Below are 16,548 nucleotides of genomic sequence, written 5' to 3' on the forward strand. Positions count from 1 at the left end.
CTTTTTCCCAACCTATCATCCTTTCACTCTTGGGAGGCAACTTTCCAACGAGAAGAACATCTTTTCCCTTGTCATTCTCCAGCATCACTTCTCACCTCACCCGTGTTTTGCTAAGATAGAGGGTTTATTGTAAACTTATTAATTACTTCATTTCTCCTGCGAGGAGCCAGGAGAAAAATTTTCTGAGGCAGCCAGAATTTGCTATTGTGTTGGCGGAGGAGCCGAGCGCGGCTGACGTCATGATTCATTTTCCCCATGACTGAGGAAGGCGACTCTCAGCGCCACGCTGCGCATATGAATCAGGCAGCATACCCCTGGCACAGCACGCCAGGCAATCCATCTTCCACCAGGACTTCTTCAAGCGGAAGAGAACACGCCAAACTTTTGCTGTTACCTTTCATTCTGATGGCAGCGCTTCCCTGCAAATCCCGCGGAGAGGAGGGTGGGGGACGGGGGGTCTGCAGCTCCCCATAGCACACAGCTGTCCCACCTGCAGCCCTGGCAGCTGTGCGTGGAGACACATGGACGGGTCCCAGACTCCAGCACGGATGCCCAATCCTGCACTCACCGTAAGCACTGACGCTGGCCTGCTTACTGCTATGTTCTCTCCAAGCTTAGGAAGCGTGTTCCTGCTGATATCAAGAGGGAATCAATATACACAGAAGTTCATAACAAACCAATCTTGTTTACAGCACGAATGAGACTTGCCTGGCAAAACTGAGGTGATGATGTCCTTCCTTCTCAAAGCAGTACCAGCGTTGAACCACTGAGGTACGATTCGTTACTGCACTTCATACATGGCAGAGCGCAGGGGAAGCACGGTGTACCTCCCCAATAAAGGAGTCGTACATCCAGTTTGGGAAGTGACACTTTATTCTTAGGATAGAAGAGGTACGACCATTGCAACACACAATGTTAGCATTCAGGAGTGCCCCATCCTCCACCCAGGAAAGAAAAGCTTGCAGGAGGAAAGACATCCCCAGCAAGGTGAGAGCCAGCAGCAGCAAGAGCACCTCCAGTGGGTTCCCTGCTACCTCCCACATTCCTGAGATAACCAAGAGGCCAAGAGTCTCCCCAGTGAGGAACACATACCGTAAGGCTGACATCTGAGTGCAACACAGACACTGAGGTGTCAAACACACTTGTAGGATCTTCAGAAGTCCATTTATTCTTACTCATGTCTGCTCAGCAATGCTTGCTGGTACCTTGGGGGCCAATTTGGGCAACTGAATATTTTGGAAATAATCCCAATCCCACTGAGTGATGAAATGTATGCAAGAGCAGGAGGTATCCAGAAGGAACCTGCCACCCTCAAAGCCCACACCTATCTCTACAGAGCCTGGATCTGGGGAAACCTTTGGGTAAAGGTCTGGCTCCTCAAACCAGTAATTACTGGAGAAGTGCTGAGGTGGTCTTGGGAGCGATGTATGCCTCTCACAATTCAAAGGTGGAGAATGCAAGACCCGTTCTCCACCTTTGCACAGGAAAGCCCCGGGATACAGCCCTCACCTAGGAGGGATATATCACAGAAAACAGTGGGATTTGGGTATCAGCGTGAAAGAAGAAAGAATAAGGACCTTCCTTCAAAACAGAAGCAACCCAATGTCATGACTGAAGGGTGGGAGGGGAGAGTTCATCCTCTCTACCTGGTGAACACCGCAGTGCCCTGCCCTGGGGTGCTCCGTGCCTGGCTGGCAGCTGGCAGCAGGTCTGTGTGCTACGCGATGGTCTGGCGGCTGAACAGCTCCAGGGTGAGGGCGCTGAGGAAGGCAGGGATGCTGTCCTGGTGCAGCAGGTGCAGCTCGATGAGCTCCCGGACGGTCCGTGAGAATTCGTTTTCCAGAAGTTGCATCTTTCCACCAGAGGAGCTGGAGGCCTGAGGGGAAAGCAGGAGAGGCCCATTAATACAGCAGGGGTTTAATTCACCTCCTGTGACACAGGGGAGAGCCAGCGCCTCACTCTGAAGGTTCCTTCAGTGTGGATTTGCCTATAATCAAGGAAATGTCATCTGCTGCAGAGCAGGTGCTCGGTGCACACTTTAATTGGGCAGTTATTGAGTTCTGTGCTTCCAAAGTCCCCATGCAGGACCCCTTGTGTTCACCTCTTGTGTTAGCCAGCAGCACAGTTGAAAGAAGAGCAGTCTGATGGCCATGGGAACTGCATGGGGCGCTGCCAAGCTGGGGTGACCACTGCAGCGTCAGTGTAATCAGCACCCAGGGCTCAGGGGGCAGCAGCTACATCCAGGAGATCTTTCTCCATGCAAACAACCTTCCTGAAGCCACACACATCTGTAGGAGGAAGCAGACCCACTCCCAGCTGACACAACCCCCATGGCAGCTATCCATCCTGCAGCCCTCCAGTGCTTCTGGGTAATGAAATCAGCCCAGCAGCTCGCAGCCAACAGCTCCAGAGGAATTATTCCAGAAATGCTCAGATGAAAATGAGGAAACTCAACATGTGGGAAGACATTACAAACCTTCTGCAACATACAAAACGAGCAAGCAGAAAAAAAACAAGGGAAGTAAGGAGTGCTAGAAGCCTCTTCTGCCTCCAGGGGCACGAAAGCTGCTTGTTTATTAATAAACAGCAAAGAACATCACAGTGCAAATGCTAATTCTTTCCCCCTGTCATTTCCCTCTTCAAAACTCTGCCACTCCTAATTGCTCTGCAGCTCCACTCTCCCTCACCAAGCAGCAGCACCCAAAAATGGGATGCCAGAACCAGAGCTACATAGAGAGGAAACATGGCTTTACCTGCCAGGGGAGAAAGGAAGCGATAATCGCCCAGAGCCTCAGGGAACTGCTTGTTTCTGATTTCATGTTTTCAGCAGCCTGGACAGATTTGATTATGAACTTTTCATGTATTTGTCAGTTCTGATTGCGAAGAGCACCAGGTACCAAGGACACCCTTGTCAACCCCGAGCTAGGGAGGGAATCTAAACAAGGTTTTGGTGCAGAAAAGTAAACTAGCTTTTGTTCAAACCTCCTCCACTTAAGCTTGGTTGTTATTCAGCAGCTCCAAGAGGTGCTGGGTGCCTTATCCTACTGCAGCACCCCAGCTGCAGGCTACACGGCCCACGGGCTGCTGTATAACACTCAAGGGGCTCAACCCAGCTGGCCAGGACATGCAAGGCATGTGCACTTGCAGCCCATGGAGAACCAGAGCAGGATGAAGGCTGGAGCTGCCCCGGGGGCACAGGCAGAAGCAGCAGGAGGAAGGTCCCAGCATGAGGAACGCACTGCTTGCATCTCCAAAGTCAACACCGGATGGGCTTCACTAAAATGGGAATCCAATTTCTGCAGGAAATACACGCTCTGCCTCCTTCACAGATTTAAAGCACTCCTTGGGCACAAATTAATTTTCTAAGAATTTACAAGCAAATCCATTAATTGGTTTACTAGCTTAATTAATTAAAGCCAGTTCCTTAAGAAATTCAGCATCCAGCGTCAGACCATTTGCCTGTGTTTTATGGTCTCGGAAACAGAGTAACATAAATGTTTTAAATTCCCCTTTTACTTTGAGCTCGTTGGTGTCACAAATGAAGGCTCCATTTGAATAATTTCTTTTTTTTCATGAGATTAATGGTCGTTTCTCTCCACTATTCTTCATAACCGAAGTTTCCTCCTCCAACAGAGGCAGAAGAATAACGATCAGAGAAAGTTTCATGAGCAAATACGTGCTTTCAGTTCCTCCCCACTGCGCTCAATGGGACTGCTTCCTCCTGGGCAATCCTCCTGGCACTGGTTTCCCCCACTGGCACTCCCAAACACAAGGAAAAAAGACAACAAAAAGCATCCAAAAATCCAAAAGCATCAAGAAAACAGGCGTCGCATCCAGGTTCCTTATGATCTCTCCAGTGAGAAGAACAAGGCGAGAAGGCAGCCACTTGGAAAAAAGGCAATTCCTTCTCTGCCGGGAGATGTTTACACGCTGACTTTGAGGATGGATGCTCTTGCAGTTCAGTTCGTTCAATCTCACACTGCGTTTAAAATTTAGAAATTTAGAAACTTGCTTTTTTCGTTGTTGTTGTTTTCCTGGGAGTGTTTTAGAATGGCTATCATTGCTACTGTTCTTATTATTTGTTTTTATTGCTTTTTCCTCTTTGTTCAAAACGTTGAATACACTGGGATAAATAAGCAGACTTGCAGCAGGAGTATCCATGCAGCACGTGCTTTAGAAACAAAGTGGTTATAGGCAATAAGAGCAACATGTTCCCATTAGTTCACAAGGTTTCTTTGCAGTGGCTGCACCCTACCTGGGCCAGCAGCAGGTGGGGGAGTGAGTGAGGATTTGGGGCAAGGAAAGGGATGCACTGGGGTGTGGGAACAGTGGGGACAGGACACTGGAGGAGATGCTGTGCTCAGTGATTGCTTCAGCCTGCAGGTGTTTCATGCTGTTTTGGATCAACACCTGTGGCCCCAGGTGTAAAAACTGCATTCATGGAAAACACAAAGTTGAAACCTACAATGGTACGAAGCTGGAAGGGCCCTTCAGTCCTTCTCATCACATTGCCAGGACTCGCCCCTCTCTATTTCCAATAATTTTTTATTATTTTCAATAATTTTTTAAATTGAAAAAACCTACATTTTAACCCTCAAAGCATATGTGGGGCCACAACTGCTGCCACCACCACCCAGAGCGGCACGTCTGTATGATGCCATCACCATTCACCCTCATGGGGCATCCTTGGAATTCAAAGCCCACGTGCAGCCCAAGGCCTCCCAGGCTCACCTAGGTAGGAAATACTCAGCTGAGGAACATGAACAAGTGAGAAGCAGATGACAGAAACCACACCACATACAAGCCCAGCTCTGATTGCTCCAGGCCCAACACTATTGACACAGATAGATAGATATACACATACCCAGAGCTGTGTGCTGTTGCTTTTAATGGAAAGTGAAAGAAGAAGCTTTTAGAGGTGCACCAAATACACAGGGTCAAAGGGAGAGCCAAGCTGGAGAGTAACCCATCAACCCCATACAGAGGAGTAGTAGGCAGAAGCACTTTGGGGACCATCAGCACACCTTCCCACCCAGCAGAGCACTCCAGCTAAGGGCAGCACTGACCTAGAGACGCACACAGCCCAGGAAGCTGAAGCACTGTGAGAGCAACACCTCGCAGGTACTCAGCAGATAGACCTGCATTGTTTTTGTCTAATTCATAAGGAAAAAAATCTGCCTGCCTCACTAAACTACTGAGATTCTGGTCTACGCTATGTTTTATTCAGATGTCAAACACTTGCAAAAGGGAGACTCCAGCTTTTGCTAAGCTCCGTTGCCAGCTCAGCCTGATTTAAGGCCCATTGGGACCTCTTCTAGAAACGCAATGGAAATCAGTCTGCCCTGTGCTACTGCTCACTTGGTTCTGCCGGTAGGGGATGCAACTCTTGCCATAGATCTGAAGGGTGACATCAGATTTCTCTTCACAGACTGCAGTTCTTTATAGAGCAATCAGATCGGGGGCAGATTTCATTACACTGTAGAACAAGAAGAAGACAGGTCTATTTACCACATGGTGACATCAACTCGCAATAGCTGCTCCTGGCTCTGCTCAGACACACGAGCTGTTAGTACAAGTGTTTTTCCAGGAGAATCAAGATCAGCCTCTGCCTGCCAGAAGGAAACATCATACGTCTTCCCTTACCCTGGAAATTGGTAAATTATTCAAGGCTGTATGGTTTAGATATACATATAAAAGTCTCTCAAATAACCACCAGTGTGGTAGAAAAGCAAATCCTTCTCTCCTGAGGGGCAGCAGGCACTCCTGCAGCTGGCAGGACACGTAGCAGTGCACGGATGGAGGAGGCTCCCTCAAGGGCTGTAGCTTGGACTTAATGTGCACAGGGCTTCTGTCCACACTGGTTTCCCTAAAACAGATCTTTGCCTCCATGCTGCTATTGCACAGAAACACCCCCTAAAAGTCAAGTCCCAGTGTTCACTTCTCCCCTTGTTCTACCAGTTGAGAGGCAGCCATGTCAAAAGCTGAACAGTTCCATTTGGCCATTTATAAGCTAACCTGGTTCAGAAGCACGCTCAGGACCAGAGAGAACAATTTTTATCATTTAGTGTATATCTTTTCCTCTGCTCTGTGACACATTTTAGTAGCTAGGAAAAACAATGAATGTCTCTACTCTGGCTCCAGAAATGCCATCAACTTGAAGGCACCTGAAGGATCCTTCTTGAAAAACACCAGTTGAGCATAAGAACCAATGCTCTGAAGGCATTCAGACACTGGAGGAGATTGAAAAGAGAGTATTTGCATGCCCCAAAGAGAAAGCTAACATAAGGATGTGGTATCATGAAAAAACATGGAGCAGGAACATGGAAAAACGGAAAAGAGGGTTTTAACATTCAATGCAACCTCACACTGCAGCACGATGTACAGACCCTACTTTTGATTTCCACACCGAGGAAACACAGCTGCATTCAGAGTTATGATCCATGCATGACATGAACTCCTCTATCTTCAAAGATACGCATTTGAGTGCTGGAAGTGGAGTTCCCAAATGGGTTTTGGTGAGCTGACAACAGTGCTGGTGGAGCATCGTGCCAGGCACAGCTCAGCATGGCAACCCCACTTTCAACACCTCAGAGTCAGGCAGGACTAAATCTAAGATTTTAGGAGGGCTACCAGAGGGACTTTCTGCCCCTTGGCACAGCCATAAGCCTTTGCTTTGCAGATGCTGCTCGGCCTTGCTCTACAGCAGATGTTACTTTTCACATTTGAGATGTATTAGGGGTCAAAATGAGCAAGTGAATCATTGCCTGGTGACATTTACCCAGCGCATGTATTGTGGATGCTCTATCTCATCTGTTATGCTCTTTCCATAAATCACTTTCTATGCTGTGTCCCCGCGCACAAATGTTCTGAATACACAAGGGAAGCAGCCCTGTGTGTGCCAACGGAAGGTGCAGCACAGCTTCAACTTCACACAGAGCTTCTCCATGGGTCATGCCATGGCTACAATCTTCCCTCACTGACCCAGTTTCAGGCCATTCCTCTTGGCCTTCTAGTACTACCCTGTCCATCCTTGAAGCCTGCCGTGCCACCTGCTCCCATATGGGCTATGTACCTCCCCACCACATTGAGTCCTTCTGCAGCTCCAATCCCTCTGAACCTCTTCTTCACACAGGACTCTTCCTCAAAACTGCCCCTCCATCAGCACAAGTCATCAGGCCCTGCTGCACCAACCGATCATCCCTGGAAACCTCAGTGAGGCCACAGCCACGTGTGCTGCAGCCTCTGCCATTAAGCGCATGGGCACTTGTGGTCCCGATGCCCCCTGCCACCCACCACAGCTCACGTTAACCTGCGTGTAAACCCTGTCACAGCCCAACAAACACACTTGAAAATATCTTTTAAGAAGCCGCCTGCTCTGACCTTTAAACAAGAAAATCTTTTTGTTTCTGGCTCTTGCTTTGGATACTGAGATTTTTCTAAATGTCAAAAGCCGCCTTGCCCACGCGCAGCCGCTGAGCTCCCCAGGTCTGCCAGGCAAGGACAGTGCTGCAGAAGCAGAAGTGATGCATGGACACACTGACAAAGCCCAGTGGGTCACTTTGGTCTGGTGCTGGGGATCCCATGGAGCAGCCAGCCAAAAAACTGCAGTGCCCAGCAAATACCAGCATCAACTCCTGATGGACGTCCAGCGTTTGCTTTTAGGCAGTCAGCAGCAAGGTGGAAAGCACTGTTTTCTAATGCAGACTGATATAACAGACATCGTTGCCTATGCAGGATTAGTGTTCGCTCTGCAGTGCGCAATGGGCAGAAAAACAATGAGAAAGTGTGTGTACGCACGTGTGTGCACACCCATGTGGAAAGTGCCTGCTAAGTTATAGCAATCCAAACATGAGGCCTTGGGATCTGTGTAATTGCTCAAACTTGGCTCTCCCGGGTGATGATATCATTATCAAAATCCCCCAATTGAATTACGCTTCGCCTATCAATCTTTCCCTAAGTATCACGCACTGCTCAAATACCAGGTCCCCAGGTAGCCACTAAATCACTTTAATTAGAGGCTGTTCATTTAAATTAGAGAAATATTAAAAAAAGAAAAAAACAACAACAACAAAATACCAAAAAACAAACTGTACCGCAAGATGTGCTTACGACTTGAAATATTTATGAGGTTATTTAGCAAACTGCTTCCTGGTTTCCTTCTTTCTTTCCTGGGGCAGCAGGCAGGTTTCTGCCAGCCTCACAGGTTGCCGTCCCAATGCAGCTGTGGCAGGATGCTCAGCTCTGCATCAACCCGGCCATCCACCTTTTACAAATGACCATTCCTCATCTGCTGTAAAGTTTTCTCCCCCCCAGCATCCTCTTTGAAACCCAAAAGAGGAAGAGCACTTCCTTTTAATAACTGCTTCTTGCAAAGACCTCCGACCTCCATGCTACCATCTCGCTGGATAAAGTGAATTTATGAGGCAGGGACGGATGGATGCCTGTAAAGGGCCTTCCAGGAAATGTAATGAAAAAGCTGCTTTTAGCTGCTGAGCAAAGGAAAGCAAGCACCTGGCAATGCCAAGAAGAAAATTGAAAGCTGGGGTGGGATGAGCGAGAAACAGCCCTGCGTGCGCTGAGATTTATTGCAAACATTTCCTTTCTCTTTCTTATTATTCAACGCTGAGATGAACCACAACCCCACGGTGTCTTCTCAGCACAGGAGGTCAGCTCATACACTTCCATCTCAATCAGACACAACAACCCGTGCGTCGGTGACAGCATCCATGGGCTCTGGGCTGTTGCACCAACTCTGCTCCAAAGCACCACAGAGCGGGGAGCCCTGCGGAGTGGGAGCCTCTCCCTGCAGCTCCCTACGCCTCCTCTGCAGCTGGTGTTAAACAACGTCAAAAAGAGCCGAGCCGTGTGCTGAGCTCCTACCCTGCTCCCGGTGGGGAAGAATGGCTGCTGTTCATCCCGGGGGATGGCGCTCCGTGGTTCCTCCTATGGGTTAATGCCCTTTAGACTGTCAAATGTGATGCCATAAAAACAAGATCAAAGACTTGAAAATAAGGGAAGCGCTTTTTTTTTTTTTTTTTTTGATTCATACTATTACTATTTTATGCCTGAATATTCCTATAGAGCTTTTCATCCTGAAAGACGGGCCTTTGAACTGCTATGATTTCACCTATCATGGAGGAGCAACCCCCAGGGGTAAAATGTGACAGCTATTATCAGGGTGCATTAATGTTACTCAAACAGTTCACGACAGACAGAGACAAATATATCCAATTTAAATCACAGGTTTGAAGAACTGCAGCTCAGTGTGGATTAATACCCCTGCATTCTCCAAAAGTGCTTTGAGAGTTTTAAAGGACGAGTATTGAAACCGAAGCTCCCTGCCTCATCTGTAGGATGCACTCAGCCTCCCGCCATTGTGAACTGAACCTCAGTACTGTCAGAGAGGGAATGGGGGAGCAGAAATGATTCTGCAGTAGTGCCTGCTCCTGCAGCCTCAGGTTCTGATGGGCATTGCCACACCGGTTATCAGGCAGGTTCACCCTGCAGAGATTCGCTGAGGCGATACCTAGAAATGGTTTGGCTGAATGTGAGACTGGTGAGAGTAAATCACAGATGACTGTTCACATCACGGAGAAAAGAAAATTGCACGGGATGTCTGCTAATATAGACATAGGGTATGTCAGAGCTCGAGATCCTGAAGGTGTCAGGACTGCTAGATACCATTCACAGCCACATGCAGGGTGTTCATAAGCATCAACCACAAAGGAATGTAGACGAGGGCTTACAGGACTTGTTTAACACCATCCTAGAAAAAATCAGGTGATGACATCAAGCCTGTAAAGCCAAGACCTCATTAAAAGGTTCAGGATTTTTATACATTGGTGTCTTTCTTTTACGTAGGAGAAGATGCGCTGATCTCCAGGCACAGGTAGAGCATCTCTGACCTTCAGAAGAAGCAGCCAAATGCATGTTATCACAACTGCTGTCACAGTTGAGTGCCATGGAGCTGGAGTGCTCTGACACCTGGGCTGCAGCTTCCAGCCATCTGCGAGGTGACCACATTGGACTGGTCAAGCTGCAGAGTGAGTAGCTAACAAGCATTAACAACATCTAGCCCATGTGTTCTGTCTAGTAAAATGCCAACCCATCTGGCAGTAACATTAGCGACTCCACAGAAGCCATATGCAGGATAGACATAAATTAGGAAGAGAAAAATCTCCTGCTACTTCCCCTGAAATGACTCTGCAGTTGTAGCCTGCAATGCTGAGGATCGGGTGTTATTCAAACTCTTTTCCCATCCAGACCACAGCCCCGTGCTGCAGCCCTGCCATCCAGAGGCAGCTCCTGGTCTGTGCCTGGCCCTGATGAGCACAGCAGCTTGGTGCAAAGGGAAAAGGAGGTGCAGCTCAAACTGTGTCCTAAGGCTCTCTCCCTAGAGAGCCAGGAGAAAAAAACTTGAGGGAGAAACCAGGGACTGGCAAATGACCCCATGCACAGGAATCCATGTTTCAGAAGGGGAACTCATCTCACTAATTCATGTTCTTCTCTTGCTGGGAGGAGAGCTGGAAGCAGTGGCGAAGCAGAAAACTAAGAACATGGGCTTTCTGCAACGTGAGAAGGAAGCACCTGTGGGAGAAATGGAGTAAAACCATCCGTGTGGGCTTTAATCAAGATGGCCTAGTTCCCAAAGCGGGGAGAGATTCCACTTCTTGTAAACTGCAGCTGCGAGCATGAGATCCATACAAAAACACCAGCAGCAAAGTTTGCAAAATCTTGCACTGACAAAGAACAGCTGGAAGCACGGTGAATTTTGATGGCAACTTCTTGTCTGTTCCCTGGTTGCCTGGGAGACAGGCATCTGCTCCCCAGAGCACACCACCACTCACCAACAGGCAGAGCTTGCAATACAGCAAGCACTGGTGTGTGATCCATCCCCATCTCTTCGCATTCTTTTGGAAGTCTTCTCACAAGCAGAATGGATGGAAGGCTGAAGAACATGAAGATCCTACGAGCAGTAGAAGTTCAAGAGACCATAAGGGACAAACTTGCTGTCAACCAGACAATTAGACTGCAGATCTGTGGCTGTAGGATGGGACAGTATATGGAGCATGCCCATTCCTGGCTCATTGAGTTTGCAAGGCTTACGGGGGAAGGAGAAACAGATGGACCTGATGGCAGATTGCAGCTGAAAATCTTAGCATGTTTATTCATTATCCTCTTCTAGTTCTTGTTTGTCATAGTCTGGCACCCAGGGCTAAAATGCAGGGATGAAACCCTGCACCAAGGAAACTGGTGGCAGGCATTAGTCACCCATGCATGGAGCCAACACAGCATTACAGGCAGAACCACAGGGACTGAACACGGCTCAGCTAGGAGCAGGAGCTGGTCAGTAATTGCTCTTTCTCATCGGACCGTGTGAGTCACTTACAATTATGACTTGCCAAAGTGGAATTCAAGCGTTGGCTTTGAAAAGAACGTAAGTTGCTGCTGCAACAGCAATGACCAGATTTCACAATCTTAGTCGAGTCAAGCAAGATGCTTTCAATTCTCTTGCTTTCTGCTGGCTCGCAGTTCTTTCGTTTTTCTTCATTTGGAATCACTGTCATCAGCACTGCTGTCAAGTGGTCGAGGGCTGTCAGTACCCAGAAAGTAGACAAGGAAAGTTGGTTCTGTCTGAACATACAACACTTCTTCTCCTATGTCTTCAACTGATCTTTAACCTTCAGGAACCCACCGTGGGGAACCACGTTTCTCAGACTGCATCTGTAGCAACAAGTCAAGACTTACACTAAGGAAGATGATGTTATTACTTCAAAAACGTCACCACTTCTATCTCAACTTCATGACTTCTGAGTGCATGGAGCTGGTGGTACCAGTGGCTGCACTGGTGGAGTGGCTCAACCCAAATGGTGGTCCATGGGCAGGAGAAGACAATGTCTGAAAGGTCAGCAATCAGCTGGGCTGTGCAGGCTGAGTATATTTTGTTTTCAGCAGAGTTGTAATGAGAAACCCAAAGTCCTCTCTCAACAAGGCAGCACTGATCCCACCATAAGGAGGAAGTCCACAGCTGAAGATACGGAGGTTACAGCTGAAGAGTGAAGGAAGATTTCAGTACTCAATGAGAAGGGGAAAGAAATTCCACTGTATCCCTTGAGGGGACACACAGACCTTTGGGCTAGGATGCATTTGCTGAAAGCTTCTGCTGCAGCCGACTGTGCTGTCATTTGGCACTAAACTCCTGAAGAACATGGCAAGACAGCGCTGCTGGTTCTTATGTCTGGATGAGCACGCTGCTCCTCCCATGGGGAAAAGGAGAGGTTTCCAAGTTAGTGAGAGCACCATGCTCGAGCAGCCTCAGAGGAATGTGCCTCGGGCCCCGGCCCTCTGCATGACACACATCTGACTGATGTCTCTTCCTGCTGATGCTCGCCTGCTGACGGGCTGCCATCCACCAGGCAGCTCCTCTTGCTGGAGGTGCAGGGGGAAAGAGATTTATGCAGACACCATGTATGCAATTATGAAAACAGAAGACAAGACACCCGGATATCACACAAATTGATGCATTTTTGCTGGCAGGCTTTTTGCATGAGCCAGTAACAGCTGTCATGCTCCAGCCTCTCATCTGAGCTCCGCTAGCACTTCAGCATCCCTCCATCTCCTTTAAGAGGGCTTTCTTCCCTTCCCTTGTGCAGCTTGCTCCAGATGCCACAGCAAAGCTGGCAGTAGCATGGGATGCAAAGGGAAGACGGCGCGATTGGTTTTCATAGCAGCATTAAAATGTAATGTTCACTTCTTTAGGCAAGATGCAGCTAATTAGCAATGACCTCGAGGCAACCAAGCTGCTCAACCAGCAATCTCTCCCACACTCGAGCTCTTTAAAATTTGCCCTTTCCCTGTGCCAAGCCTTTCGTCAATCCTGCCTAAAGCCCAACAGTGAGCTGCAAAAACACACAACACACACACACAGAGAGCCAACTGCCTTCTGGAGGCGGGTGGCAGCGAGGAGTTGCACTGCAAAGGTGACACAGCCCTTTGGGCTTCAGCTCTTCTGCACACGTGTCCCCCACTCTGTGCAGTGCTGAGGAAGGAAAGGATATGCCTGCATGCCTCCTGCCAGAGCAGCTCCTGCAGTGACCTCTGCAGACGGGGAGCCTGCTGCTCCACGCACCCTCCTGGTTTCTGTCACTCCACGCTTATGTTTGCTTTTGTAAATGGATTTAACCTTTCTAAAATTAACAGCAGAAGAGAACTTATTTTGGCAGAAGATTAGCGTTGGAAAGATGGAGAAATACGTTTTCCAAGCATTAGAAAACCGCAGACTAAAGCTCTGTGTTACTCTCTGCAGCGCGTGCTGTTTTCGCTCATTATTCTGAATGTTAATACATTAATAGATTTTCTCCTGATGAACGGCTGTACAAGACTCTCTTTCTAGGAACACATATGGTTCCTTCTTGCCACAATATTGGAAAAGAGAGACAAAATATTTAAACAGTGACACTAATAAAAGATTTTATCTCCCCTCGCCCCGATGTAAATAACTAACGCTGGAGCCAACCCCAGGCTCTAAATGCTTCTTATCTTTCAATAAGTCCTTAATCAAATCTGAACACACTGGCTGAGGCCCATTGGAAATAATGGGGCTGTCTGTGGTTATGAGGCCATCTGATGTTCGCTCACCCTGCAGGATGCAGGATGCTGGAGGGAACACAGGAGTGGGGTACATTACACAGGGCTTGCAATGCAAGGCATGAGGCTGCACGGGCTGCTTCCCCAGCAGGCAGAGGCAGAGCCAGGCTGCAGCACACAGCGAGCGTGAGCACAGCTTTTCTTCCCCCACACCTGCAAAGTCCAAGAGCTGCCCTGAATCGAGGCCGTTCTTGGGATATTCCAAATGCTGCTTTCCCAGCTGTCCACAGTACTTCCAACACATGGGAATTACCAGCAGACAGCCCAGAACACATGCTGAAAAACTCCCATTTCAATTCAGGCTTGCCTCGATCAACTGCCAGAGCAGGAATTCTTTAAACGATCCATTTCTCTCTCCTTTTCTTCTGTGCCATGCCATTACTTTTTCTCTCTGCCACAGTAATCCTAGCTACCCAGTGGCACCGGCTCAGACCAACGGCAGTCCCCACTTAGTGCTGCTCACAGTGCAGCCCATCAGCCCTGTTACTCTCCAGAGTGGCACAGCCCTACTGCAAGCAAAACCGTGACACGTAAAACTCTTTTTCCACTCCAAGAAGCGAGACCTGCAAGGGGAGAACCTGCAGGTTTATACTCCAGAAAGCATTTATCACTACAGAACTGCAACACGGTGTGAAAATAAAAGCTCTCCAAACCTGCTTTCGCGCACTCCCCAGCACGCCCAGAGGTGTTCCTGCTGTGATACACCTAACAATGCTCTCGAGAATGTTTTCACAAATAAAAAACACAAATAAAACAGCAAAAGAGTGAGTAAGCATCTCCTCAAGTGCCTCAAACACAGGCTGTCTGTACTCTAACCCCAGCAGAGGAACAGCGCTGGTAGTATTTGGGTGTCACGGAAGGCCACAGGAAAAGATGTCAGCAATTGGAACGGGTTGCCCAAGGAGGCTGTGGATGCCCCATCCCTGCAGGCATTCAAGGCCAGGCTGGATGTGGATCTGGGCAGCCTGGGCTGCTGGTTGGTGACCCTGCACACAGCAGGGGGTTGGAACTGGATGAGCATTGTGCTCTTTTTCAATCCAGGCCATTCTGTGATTCTATGATTCTATGAAATAGTGAGCACATCCCAGCCAAGCTGCTGGGTTTTTTCCAGATCGCTGACCTCTGCCTTGTGCAACCAGCCTCTATCTTACTATTCAACTTACAGGGGTTTGTACTGGCTTAAATGTGCATCAGACACTTTCACCTTGAGTAAAAAACACGAAAAAAGCAAAAGCTACAGATGGAAAAACAAGGGGATGAGTTTCCTTGGTGGCTTCACAGACAAAGATATTTAAATGAAGTCATTTAAAACCAGAAAGAACCTTACAGAGTGCTTCTAAGCGTCACATTCCACTTGCTGATTTTCAGCTTCATCTGAAAAGGGCCTCTGAGGGCACCCAGGCACCTCAGCCGCTGCTCCCTCTTCCCTCACATGCTCTGAAGCACTCCATTGAGTTACACACCAAGCTCATAGAACAAGCAAGTCTACAACAAGGACAATTAGAAACTTTACCCAGGCATTCCCTGTCACATCTCTGAAGGGCAGATAAGCACTAGCACAGCTTTGGAGACAAGAAGAAATGGGTTTCCTACATTTGCAAGGCAAAGCAGCACCGTGGAAAGGACTCAGGTCCCGGGTGCCTCCTGCTCTGCAGCAAGCAGTGTCCTCAAGCCACGGGGCTGGGAGGAAACGTGAGAGATGTGGGATGAATACTGGTCTGCAATAAGTAGATCACACAGAGCACAGAAGGGTGCGGAGAGGGGATGCTCACAATGGAGGCAGCAGTGGGGCACTTCAGGGTGCAGAGGGCAGCAGCAGCCCAACAACCAACCCATTCATCCCAATGACTGCTCCATTCAGGACGAGCTGACATGTTGTTCCCACAACAGGACCCTGCAAATGACTTTATTTAAGCAGGAAAACAGATTTGTGTTGTTTCTGAAAGCAAATGAATCTAGCTTTGGCTGCAGAGATCTGAGCTGTGTCTCTCTCGGTGCCAAGAAAAGCATCAGGATCGTGGGGGGAGACTTAAGAGGCTGTGTTTGCCTTCAGTCTCCCATGGAGCACATCTGAGCAGAAAAATGGGCTCACACAGCACAAGGACTGGGCTGCAACTGTGAAGAATTCAGCAGCTTTGAGTTCGCTTTTCCCAGATTCGTGATGAGTTATTTTTAATTTAATTAAAGACTCCCCATAGGCGTCTGTGGGACTCACTGGGGAGGGGATGGTGAAGCTAACAATTTTTCATGCTGTTTCATGCTATTCCATCTCTAATTGTCACTTTTCAGACCACACACAGCACCACCTGAGCTCTGACCAATGCAATACGAGCACTAGTGTTGGACGTTCCTGCCTGCGTGCTCATGAGATGGATTTGCCCTCAAGCTGCTATGCAGGGATGCACAACTCTCTGCTTCTCAGTGCCTGGATATTTAACCTTAATAGAATTTTATATACATTCTTATGAACAAATTTACAATACATAAATAGCATAGATCAGAGGTGACCTTTACGTTTGTGCATGTGGAGATTCATACAGCATGAGGGCTAGCCAGAGTCATTAAGATATGTTCTCATCTGAAGTTTCTTATGAATTATTTGTAAGCTATTTTCTCACTTATTCTGTTATAATACTCCCACATACTCACCAACCAGTAAAAATAGCTTAACAGTGAATCTATGTTTCGGAAGTCTGTTTGCCTATTTTTCTTTTGTGCAGCAGCTGCTGTTGCCATGCTGTTGTTGCTATGTTTTCCTTTTTCTTTCTTTTTCTTAAGAAGAAAAAAAACCATAAATCTATTCCTTAAACATCCTAGACTCAGTTCATGCAACAAACCTGAGGAAGAACCCAGAGCAGCACAAAGTAATCTGGCTAGAAGAGCACAGCCTACACGGAGAAG

The 16,548-nt window shown here is 48.1% G+C and overlaps 1 protein-coding gene across 4 annotated transcripts in view; it reads right to left on the reverse strand.

The window, feature by feature from the left end:
- Nucleotides 1–855: 855 nt before the first annotated feature.
- The window catches only part of MAD1L1 (mitotic arrest deficient 1 like 1), a 320,530-nt gene continuing 304,837 nt past the window's right edge, over nt 856–16,548 (reverse strand). For all 4 annotated transcript variants that reach the window (XM_042864053.1, XM_042864057.1, XM_042864058.1 and 1 more), the window contains one exon: nt 856–1,876. In XM_042864053.1, the coding sequence (XP_042719987.1) occupies nt 1,718–1,876 (159 nt within the window). In that variant the 3' untranslated portion in view covers nt 856–1,717. The remainder of the gene's footprint in view (nt 1,877–16,548) is intronic.

This window comes from Lagopus leucura, unplaced genomic scaffold (genome assembly GCF_019238085.1).
Source record: "Lagopus leucura isolate 7727_CA_CO unplaced genomic scaffold, USGS_WTPT01 Super-Scaffold_760, whole genome shotgun sequence".
In the NCBI taxonomy this organism is placed as follows: domain Eukaryota; kingdom Metazoa; phylum Chordata; class Aves; order Galliformes; family Phasianidae; genus Lagopus; species Lagopus leucura.